The sequence below is a fragment of the Dermacentor silvarum genome, chromosome 1, assembly GCF_013339745.2.
Source record: "Dermacentor silvarum isolate Dsil-2018 chromosome 1, BIME_Dsil_1.4, whole genome shotgun sequence".
NCBI classification, from domain to species: Eukaryota; Metazoa; Arthropoda; class Arachnida; order Ixodida; family Ixodidae; genus Dermacentor; species Dermacentor silvarum.
This window is the reverse complement of record NC_051154.1, coordinates 12,959,143-12,970,939: the sequence shown is the minus strand read 5'-3', so window position 1 is coordinate 12,970,939 and position 11,797 is coordinate 12,959,143. Positions and strand designations below refer to the sequence as shown.

General features: G+C 45.0%; 1 protein-coding gene across 1 annotated transcript in view; it reads left to right on the top strand.

Annotated features, from left to right (window-relative positions):
• The first annotated feature begins 1,702 nt into the window (after positions 1 to 1,702).
• Positions 1,703 to 11,797, top strand: part of LOC119455890 (uncharacterized) — an 80,080-nt gene continuing 69,985 nt past the window's right edge. Inside the window, exons 1-4 of the mRNA XM_037717416.2 lie at positions 1,703 to 1,706; positions 2,474 to 2,569; positions 9,827 to 10,063; positions 10,572 to 11,030. Of these exons, the coding sequence (XP_037573344.1) occupies positions 1,703 to 1,706; positions 2,474 to 2,569; positions 9,827 to 10,063; positions 10,572 to 11,030 (796 nt within the window). The remainder of the gene's footprint in view (positions 1,707 to 2,473; positions 2,570 to 9,826; positions 10,064 to 10,571; positions 11,031 to 11,797) is intronic.

Below are 11,797 nucleotides of genomic sequence, written 5' to 3'. Positions count from 1 at the left end.
CCCACACTCCATTTCCTCGCCAAACCCCGCTGACCAAAATCCATACCTAAAGATATTGGCTGAAGGCTCTCCTAGCAGAGCACTGATGCATTACATTCGCACTAAAATAAAAGCAAATAGTAAACGGAGACTATATTAGAAGCTACACCATTACATGTGTTTGACAACGGCGGCCTTACTCGCACGGAAGAGGTTTTTTTGAACAAGGTTATGGCCAATGCTGCATATATACACACCACACATACTTGAGAAATGGCACCAAACCATACAAGCTACGACTGCGAACACTTATACCCGATGCACACATTGTCAGGAGTCATGCAGAGCAGACTTGCAACACCTCATTTGGAACTGTGCAGTTTTTTCACAAGGGAGATCCAACATTCAACATTTACTGCACGGAGATATTAGAACACTAGGAATTGAAATACAGACTAACCCTGAAACACAGAAAGCCATTGCGACATATGGCAGACAAAGTGGCTTGTTTCGAGTAGTGTAGAAGGGGTCGACCAGCCCGTGCGAGAGCGGCGGAAGTGAACATGCACCTGAGTCTGCATAAAGCGGGAGATCAAAGACTGAGATGAAGATGTGCCCCAGCCAACAATCCGGAAACCCACATTCCTTTCCCACCTAATCCCCAACAGCGGCCTAGAGCCGTCCCCTTCCTTAAAATAAAGGCTTTATTCATTCATTCATTTCCGTCGTCTTTTGCAGCCGGCACCAAGGCGCCGGCCGAGAGCGCCGACCTTAGCGTCGCCGTGTTGCGGCGTCGGTGGGCGCTACGCACAGTTTGCTTTTCCAGGCTTGGGGAGCAGTAATTTCTGCACAATAGACGAAGCTTTGGCCATCTATGACGAAAATACATCCGATAAAGCGACTATCAAGTAGATGGAGGCCTTTCAAGTGCAATGATGAAGGACGTCTGCGTGTTGGAGGCAGCAGACGATGACGATGAAAAGTGGGATATAGTTTGGTTTTGCAGGCTTGGGGAGCAGTAATTTCTGTACAGTAGAAGAATTGGCTATCTATGACAAAAACACATCCGACAAAGCGACTATCAAAGATAGAGGCCATTGAAGTGCAATGATGAGCCGTGTATCACCAGCACGAAGAATATTTTTGATGCCTCTGATGCAAAAGAACCACTGTCAAATGACCATCATGCAAGTTTTTATGCATTTAAATGTGTGATACAGCCGAGAATAATATGCAACTTCGAAATACTTCATATTGCTCTTTACAACCTTTAAGCCCTGGTGTCCTATATAGGACATGACGCCATATCTTATGCTGATGTGGTACTCCGAATAAAATAAATATTTTTGTGCTTTTTAGGCCGTAGTAAATCAATACAAAACGAAGAAAAAATTTTCTGCACGTTAAAAAAATTCAGGGCTGAAAGGGTTAATGTAATGGCGAATTACAATTAACGGATTCTTTGATTTACTTTATTTTATATCATTTAACCATTTAGTATTTCCCACTCCATGGGTTCTTGGCCACTCCTTTAAAATGGGCACGTCCCACCATGGTACTACATAATATATGAAGATCGATATAATGTCGGCTCAGATATATCTCTAGAGCACACCGATCTTTTAATAGAAGGGTTAATAATATTTCACGAATTCTTCTTTTTTTAGTTTAGCCATTCGGTATGTGTCACGGGGATGGTCCCGTTATTGGCCTATCCTCCAGAATGGGTGGGTATGTCTCACTGGCTACTTTTACATGAACCCGACGCGAGCAGGTCGAGTCAGAAATCGGACTGACCGAGCACGGCGTGACCGCGTTTACATGAGCTCGCTTCTGACGAGCCGGGACAACGACGGCACACGTACAGCCGACACAGTGTCGAGCAGAGACATCAACGCGTTCGAACAGTTTATCGCGACGATGAGGTTGCACTGCACAGTGATTTGTGATAGTATTTGCCGTGTACCTGATACGTACTATTCCCGCTGTCAGCGCATAAATCGCGATGTCACACTACTGCATGGTCCCATGCAAGTATCAGCGCTGGCGGGCCCGACGCACCCGCGTTTATAGGCGCGCTGCAAACGCACGTGGGGCGGGGTGAATCTACCCCGTGCAGTCGGGCAGCCCAACGGGGCCCAACTCGACAGGCATATTCCAGCCCGACTAGCCGACTCGACTCGCTTCTGTCGGGTTCATGCAAACGCCCTAACTATAGCTGTGACACAAGAGGCACAAAATCCCTTAAGTATTGCTTCATACGTGTCGTCCTTTCATGTGCATACCCCTGTCATCACGCATCTGTAACGCATTTATTTACCGCTTTGCTTGAGCTTCGCTTCGCATAGATTCCAACATGTGCGTTGGATCTGCATGAGTTTTTTTCTTTCATGCATGGTTTTCAGAGTGCGCGATCTGTTTTAGAGCTCAAGTCCTTATGCTTGGTTAAAACTTGGTTAAAGCTTGGCTTGAGCAACTGCGCGTTTGCCGGTAGCGCGCTGCGGCCGGTGGATTCGCGTTTGGTCTGGCAACTCGACGGGGAATTTTGTCGGAAGTTGCGGTGGTTGGCGGTATCCATGCTATCCATGCGGTAGGCAGGCAGTTTGTTACTTTGGAACGGTGCCTATGGTTTTGTAATATGTGTATATTATAAAGTGAAGCTGAGCATTATGATTCGTCGCTTATCAGCAAATGTCAAGACGCAATTCTCTAACAACAAGAGCTGTTACCAAGTGAGTTTTGCGTTTACGTGGTCTTCACTCTTGTATCAAAGTTCCGCCGTCGTGTATACAGAGCTATGGGCTTGCAGCACAACGTGATGTTGCATTGCTTTCGAAGAGTGTCATAGTTGCGTGCTTTAAGAGTCAAAGCAAAACTCAACAACTGAGTGTTGTCAGACATGTATAGCTAGTTTGTTTACGAGTGTCGCCTTTTAAAACTGTCAAATTAAGCTCTCCGTAGTAACTATAGTGGTTCCATCGCACTTGCACCTCGTTCATGAACTTGCATTAAGATGTTTCTGTGCTGGACTAGCTCAGCCTTGGCGTTAGTAAGCGTGATGCTGCATATAAAAAAAACAGCTGCCTCGCCAAATGGCTCGTGTGATTTTTCAGCGGCTTGTTAAATTTCTTTTTCCAGCGGTAAAACGCGCTAAAGGGTTCATGCTCGAGGTTGCATGTTTACAAGATTCCAGTAGTGTTTACGACGTGCAGAACGTGTGGTCGCAGTACTTTGCTTTATCACCTCAAGTATTTTATCGCTTAGCAAGTGTCTCGTAGCGTGACGCCGTTGCGAAATATATGTTCCGTTTGAGTTTACGTTGCCCTAGAAAAGAACCAGAGTACTGTCGTGGCCCCGGCGACAAATTGACGCGTGCACGGCGGTACAGCTCGGGAAGGTATAGTACTTGCAGCAAACTTAGTTTCTTTTGAATGACCGCAAATGTCCCGTATTGGCGCCGCTTAAAAATCGCTTATATTCCTCGTAATATAAAGGCCTCAGCGAGTTTCGTGTTTTCACAAACGATTTTACAAAATGTAATGTCTGCGCTGTGTGTGTGTGTGTGTGTGTGTGGTTTTTGTCCATTTGCTGTTTCTTTTTCTCCTGATGCAAAGCTGACTTGAAGGATGTAGCCACAGTTGCAATGGCTGCCCCCTCTGAGGAGAGAGGTATCATATGCCATTTCTAACGCTGTGTTGCATGACAGATTTTAGTATACTGCACGCAGATTACAGATATTTAAAGTCATGGTACGGTTGCATGTAACCTGGACAGCATGTTTTTGCTCTCAGTGAAATTTCAGGCTGAAAAGCACCTATATTGATTTAGTGGTATGATGGTCACCTGCAGCTTGTTTCCTTTCACTGCTGTAGTAGTTGCTTTCCTTATAATATACTGTTACCGATTTGCTGCACTTGATAGCACTTGGTATTAACTGTCATTCTTGCTTTGGTCTGTGCTGTATATATCAGCTTTTGCGATATTGCCTGATGGTCTTTGCAAGCATGATGTTGGCTTTTTAAAATGTTGTAGTGATGGGGGGTTTTATTGGGATTGATTGAAGAGTAACTGATTATTGATACAACGTTTGTGTTGCATGAGGCACAACCACCATTAGAAGCCAACGAAACTCAGGATCGGTGAAAACATGGCAATTTTGTCACACGAGTGGAAAGTTAGACTTGTTAGTGATTCATGATTAGACATACCGTGCAGGTACATGAGACAGACAAAAGCAGACACACACAGCAGCGACTTGCAATAAATTTTATTATAAAAGCCACTTGGCACATATACACTCATAATCACTGACACATCAAAACCAGACAGACGTGTTCTGTGGGAGTCGCATGCAAAGTTGGAAAGTTTTGCTGTTCTGTAATGTTTTATTGGCATGCATGCATTTGGCACATGTCCTGACTGCTGCAGCTTTGCGTGGTGTAGTGCAGCATGGTTTTGACGTGCCAGTGATTATGAGTATGCTGCGCACTGTTTCCAATAACATTTGTCACAAATTAGTGCTGTGTGTGTGTGATCTTGAGGTGGTAGAACTGCCGGTACATTGTGCCAAAACTGCTACAAAGTGCAAAATCATTTACATGCTGCTACAAAAGCCTGATTCTGGCAAAAATTACACCATGTCTGCACCAGAAGGGGTCCCGGAGGGTTATATATATGCATAGGTCTGGTGGCAGCGATTGTGAAAATGAAACTGCGACTTACGCTCCGTGTTGGTGCGTGTATGGTGAATTCATTGTTAAGAAAAGTGCAAAGATGGCAGTACACAGAACGAGAGCTTACTACCAACTGAAATGTTTTTATTAGAAACTGACATATATATCGAAACGTCACTGTGTGCACATGCCAAATGACAGAGCACACGGTTGAAGGTAATGTCGCGAGGCCAAAAACTATCTGCCTCTGCACATGGCAGGCCTCAGGAAATCTACCTCACCGCAAAGTACAGTCACAGAATGTTGGCTCACACACGTGTTCTTGTTGTCTTCTATGTAAAACACCTCAACAATTTCCCGCGGTAGTTGATTTGCATGTTTATATGGAATCCTGGTTTCGTCCAACGTTGGGGGGGGGGAGCAGCCGCACTCTTCACAGTGCCGAGACAAATTGGAAGTTCGTGTTACTTTCACAGAATTTTTTCTTGCCTTGGCGCTCGACTCATTGACCCACTTGTCCTATATATCTTGCGCCGCATGTCATAAGAATGTCGTACATAACATCTTTCTGGCAGTTTGTAAACCATGTGATGTTAACTGTGCACGAACGTATACTGTCTTTATCCACTTTTCGTTGTACAGCTGCACACACTCTAACTTGTGTGTACTAAACATGACGTTGACCCCGTACTTACTTGCAATCTTCTTCAATCAGTGCGAAAAACAATGCGCATACAGAAGACAGGCTACTTTCCTGTCTCTTCTGTTGGTTCTTTCTTTCTGGGGTTTCACGTGCCAAAATCAGTTCTGATTATGAGGCACGCCGTAGTGGAGGGCTCCGGATTAATTTGGGCCACCTGGCTTTCTTTAATGTGCAACTACAACGCAAGTACATGGGCATTTTTGCATTTCGCGTCCATTGAAATGCGACCGCCAAGCCTGGGATACGAACCCGCGACCTCGTGCTCAGCAGCGCAACACCTTAGCTATCTGAGCCACTGCAGTGGGTGCCTTCTGTTGGTCATTTGCTCTGTGGCATTCCTAGACATATGCTTAGTCTTGCGGAGGATTATTTCACATATTCTTCCCAAAACAGCAACAGGGAACCTGGCAGCTGTTCACCTTGTGATTTGTCTGCTGAAGCTCTCTTCCATCCGATGCTGGCACAAATGCGCGTTGAGCTGTCTTTTGGCATGCGCACATAGTGGGGTTCTGATATATATGTCAGTTTTTAATAAACCCTTTTTAGTTGATAGTAAGCGGTCGTCCTGTGTTCTGCTGTCTTTGCCCGTTCATGCTTTGCCTAACGATGAATACACTCCAACTCACCCAGTTCGCCATTTTAATTAATTGTATGGTAGAGCATCAGTATATCCGGTCACAAATGAACATCCATTATGCTTCCTGGGCCTGGGTCAAAAAGCAAAGTGGCCTGTTGATTTTGTTTGTTCAAGAAAAAAAAGTTCCAGCTTGATGCAACAAGCTTTTATGCGTCTGCTTCTCGGTGCCTGCTTTGTTGATTTGCGCTAGGACCTTAGGTGTTTTCGCTCAATTTTTTTGGAAGAGGAAAGTTTGGTAGGGGCTCGAGGAACTTGGCCAAGCAAATGCCTAATAGCTGTTAGCTATTTAGTATCAGTTTCAGAGGAGCATAACACCAAAGAGTGGCTTCCACTGCAGCACTATTAGGATAAACAAACTTGGCAGTATAATATATTGCCAATTAGTTGAAGCATTTGTGAAAACCCTGCAGGTTACATCAGAAAGCGATAATTAAAAAAAATTATGTGGTATTGTGTGTAGCATGTAGTTTTAAACTGATTATGTAGCAAGGATGAAGCTCTAATGCTTGATTTGACCTTTGATAGCCTTTTTGCATTTGATAGAATTCATTGGAAAGAAAGCATAAGTGTTCAGTTGTTGAACAGGGTGAAAAACTTTTGGGCATAGTATCTTTGTTTAAATGTACTTGAAGGTTGGTAGAGGAAAAGTATAAGCATGCATTAATTACTATCCTTGTAATCTAAATTCACATTAACAATCCCTACAAATGACAAAATTAGCCAAATGCTGTGACTAAAAGGGTCGCTTGCTGGTTGAAGTGGGATGTGCACTTCTCACCTAAGTGTCTAGTTGAATCAAAGTTGCTGTTTCCAAATGATGTCACATTTCTTTAATAACACCACTATTGTAAAAGCCAGTTTCTCTAACGTTACCTCACCTTTGAAATTTGAAACATAGTGGGCTTCATTTCTCAGCTTTGAATAAGTGCTGGCACAAAGTTTTTACATGCCGCATTTTTACATGCCGCATTTTTACTGCATGGCTGTCCATGGAGCCTCATTTTCTCTATTGTATGACCATTATATTGTTGCGTCCAAGTGCTTAAAAGGGACGTGCGGATCAAAAGGAGAAAGAGGAGAAGGACGACGACTGTGCAGCGGCCATTCCTGCTGTTCGTAGCCTGCTGTTCCTGCTCTAGCACGCCTAAATAAACCCCTTTTCCCCGTGCTTGTAACAAATTGGTGGACGGTGCTGGGTACACCTCGTAACCACGGAGCCTACGCTGCTACAACTTCGCCGAAGCCGTCGACTTGCCGGACTTCCGCCACCCTCACCTGACATGCCTGAATACGCCTGCCAGATTCCCGACGACTCTGACGCAGTTTCAAGGCCAGCACCTGGCGTTCCGTGTCAATACTATCGGGTGCCACTGTTTTTCGGAGGAAAAGCCGGAGAAGATGTCGACGAGTGGCTCACGAACTACCGAAGGGTGAGCCGGTCTAATGGTTGGAACTCGACCGCGCAGTTGTCCAATGTTGTGTTTTCCCTTACCGACACAGCGCTCGTCTGGGATGAGAATCACGAAGATACGCTAACTTCATGGGAGCTTTTCGTCGAGGAACTCAGAGCGTGTTTTGGAGACTCTAGTGCAAAAAAGAAACGCGCTGAACAGACGCTTTCGCAAAGAGCTCATGTTCCCGGCGAAACCTGTACAACTTATATTGAAGAAGTGTTAAAACTGTGTAAGATAGTCAACTCTCAAATGTCTGAAGATGACAAAGTTGGACATTTGTTGAAAGGAGTAGCCGAAGACGTCTACAATTTTCTGTTCGGCAAAGAAAGCTTGGATACCGTGTCTGACGTCATTCGCCACTGCAGGACCTTTGAGACGCTGAAGATGCGACGAATAATACCGAAGTTTGGTCATCTGGCTAATGTCACAACGGTGGCAAGTGTAGAGCCGAGCTCGTGTGTTGACCTTTCATCAACTATACGGCAGATTGTTCGTGAAGAGTTGCTCCATCGGGAAGAGATTTACCGTCGCACACCCGGCATCACTGGTGCGTACTCACCACACGAGATGAGCAACACGGCCGTTTCGACCGCTTGGCAACCGACGGCTCACGCAGCGACCATTGAGTATAGGTCTACCCCACAAACGAGAGGGACCATGAGCTATTACGATCATGACTACGACCAACGCCCTCGCCGCACGCACGTCTCCCGGCAGCCGATGCCTAGCCATGATGAATGTGATCCACCTGCTGGCTATGCAATCGACAGCAACACGCGTGACTACATGGAGGAACATCGAAATGTGCGGCCTCTGCCGGTGTGTTTCCAATGCGGTGTCGCGGGCCACATAGCGAGGTTTTGCAATCGTCGCCCAACAACGTGGAATGATCGATCCAGGTTTTCAACCAGGACCACACTGCCTGTGAGGGCAACTCAACGGCCGTACACCACCTCTTGGTCAGCTGGCGCTCCTCCCGGCAACGATTACTGGCCGAGAAGCTTTCGGAGCCGCTCGCCGGCATCTGACAGGAGCTTGACGCAACAATATATTTTACTGTAGCCAATCAAAATGCACATTAAGCTTAGTGTGGCTTCATGGGTTAAAGCCACTTCATGGCATTTGTAGGTGGTGATCACGTGGTGCCCCAAAACACTAATGCCAGTCAGCCCAATGTAGTGATGTCAGGCGGCACTGTGCCACTGAGAGCTAAGAATGTTGAGCGGATCTCTTGTGCCACCAGGTTAGTCCCTTCCATCTGCCCCACTTTGGGTTTTTTCCATTCTACATGGAATAAGCCTAGAGGAATAAGTCGTGAGTGGTAGCTTAGCGTTATACAATTATACAATCAGCACTTTTTACCAATGTTAACCTATGTGTATGAAACTAGGCTGATAAGAAGGAACTTAAGTTTGTGTGACAAGCGATGGAATGGAAAATGATAGCTGTACTGTTGAGGCAAGAAGTTGGGAATATGAGCTAGAGAACAAATGGGGTTAGCTGATATTCTAGTTGGGATTAAGGGGAAAAAATGTAGTTGAGCAGGTCATGTAACGCATAGAGCAGGTAACCGGTCGCCTATTAGAGTAACAGAAAAGGATAACAAGGAACGGCAAGTGCAGTTAAGGATGGCAGAGGATTGGGTGGTCTGATGAGATTGGGAAATTTGGAGGCATCCTGCAGAGAACATGAAATAGGCTGATGCTGCTCATGATGATGCAGCCTGCACTAGACGGTTCCCTGCAATTGGTTTTTCGGGAGCAAAGAGTAACTCCTTTTCTTCCTTTCTGGTGATATTTTTTTTTATCCCATGTTGATTGCCAGAAAGCGACAAGTAAGGCAATATGGAAGGACCTATTTAGTGGTGCAGGAGGTAGCTTAGTGCCATGAGTATTAGACAGCAGTGTGGCCTAGGTCTGCTGAAACATGCTGACCGACATATGCTTCAGTGGCTTGTGATAGCATGTGACCACTACCTCCAATTTTCATGTTGCTTTAACGCACAAAGCCATGTTGCTACTCACATTTGTTTTGAAGTGCTCACAGTACAATGTGACATGATTATTTTCCATGCACTCAGGGAATCAATCCTTGATACCATGATTACTTAGTTGACAGCTATCCATTAAAGCAATGAAGAAGCGACCCAGATGAACCAGGCATGAGTATCTTTTAAACATAAATGTGCCTCGGAATTTTTTTGATTGCATCATTTTCCATCATTAATTTTGATTCTACATTATTCATTTTGATTTCTAGATATCTTTTATGAAGTCTACACTGCTGCTGATTTTTTGGCAGCAGTAAAGCTGCAGGGTGCCCGAAAATGGTAACATTGTTTTGTTTTTGTTTTTCCATAAACTCTGTTCTTTGTTTTCAGGCAGTAGCAGCTCATCGCAGGGCTGTGGAGTTGGCCGATCGGCACAGGCGTGGCTCTCCCGAGCCATTCAGAGCCTGAGCCCTAAGTTTGCTCGTAAGTTTCAACAAGGCCCCAGCTCAGGTACAGCTCGTCGAGCCTCCTGTAGTCGTGCCCCTTCTTCTGAGTCTCTGCTTAAGGTACCACCTGTCCAGAAGAAGCGAACCGGAAGTGCGGCACGACCAAGCTCATTACCGTCGGGTAAGTTGACACCCTGGAAAAAGAGAGAGAGAGCTGAAACCTGTAGCATGCATGGTATGAGACATGAGAATAAGTGAATGGACGTGAGTGCTGCCCACAGTATGAATTGTAGCCAGCTAGTCAAAAGCAACGTTTCACTGAGCTTCAATATTTACAAAATTATGAAAACTATATTGCAGCTGAAAAGCAAAAGATGTAATAACGAATATTCCTCCAGAAAAAAATTAAGGGAATTGTAATGTAGACATAGTTAAAAAATTTTCAAAGACATCTGAGGCTATTTCTTTCACTTGCTGTTCTTAGCGATGAAATGGAGCGAGTGTAAGTGAAAGCCTTTGCATTGTAGAATAATGAGAGGAGCTAGAAGGTATTTTATGTGTGGTCAACTTTATTGTAATGTTTTAGGAGTCAATACAGAAGTTTGAGGTGGATGGTCTCCCAGTTTAATTAGCCTAGGAGATGTCAATGGTGCTCCTGTAGAGCAGTGGCCACTACTGTCATTTTGCAGGTGAATCAAAACGTACAAGTGGAGTTTCTAAACAGCGGAGATGCAGGGCACCCACTGCACCCATAACAGACCACCCCTCTTCATGCACTAGTGGGCCCGATAAGCAGCACTCAGCATTGCTTGATGCCACTTCTACTGCTGGTCCTGTGACATCACAGTCTTGTGAGGAAGCTACACGTCCTGATGCACACAGTGCTGAACCTAGCAGGTCGGAGGCATACGGTGTAGTACGTCTACGTGAAGTTCTAGCAGTGCTGCGGAGTGACATCAGCTCAGAAGAGAAGCTGTTGGCCATCAAGCGTGGTCATGACCGTTGGCTGGCATTAGGCTCGCCCATGGGTGATGTGTCAAGGCCACGTCCTGGGTCCCAGCATGGTGCTGAGAGCCAGCACATGCGGCGCAGTCTTCACAAGCTTCAGGACATGAAGCAATTGGGTCCCATCCTGGAATTGCCCAAGGGTCAGTGTCTCTGCCTAAGTTGAATACGGTGATTTTTACAGCTGGAAAAGTTGTGGATTTTGGTACCACCTCAAGTACTTGTTGGATAGCTGTTCTTATAACCAAAATAACACTAGTTGTACAACCAGATGGTAATCAGACCTAATATTAGAACATTGACAAGTGCTTCCTGGTTATCTGCACAAAGTGCAATTTTCTTAGTAATTTATATGGGTCTATATCGGCAGTGAATTTCCCAGAAGGCTTTCATCAGTGCTAGAGCAACTAACAAGATGTTGAAAGGGTCATTCAGCACCTTTCATTGGCCACGGAACTCCCACTAAAGTTTTGCATGGTGACAGTAGCTGTCACCTGAAGGTCCTCCTGAGGTACCTTTTTTTTTTTTTTTTTTTTTCGTATGTAGAGAACAATTAAAAGCAAAAGAGAAGAGGTCACTGCATCAATGTGCAGCTATTGCATCCAGTGATCCAGATAGCCTTTAGACGCTCAGAACTACAGATGCACATATACATTGTGAAACTACCCGAAGCTTTCAAGTCTGCTGTACATGATCATCTTCAATAATCTGCTTACTACACATGTATTCTTGTTTATTACACACTCCTCAATCTAACGCCGAATGGCCCTGAGAGTAAATAAATGAAATGAAATGTAACGTGGGGTAGAGGTCTCGTTTGCTGGCAAGAGCAGAACTGCTGGAACAGTAAGACAGCCTATTTTAAAAATTTTCGACATGTTGTTTTCACAGGTTGATGTAAGCATAAAAT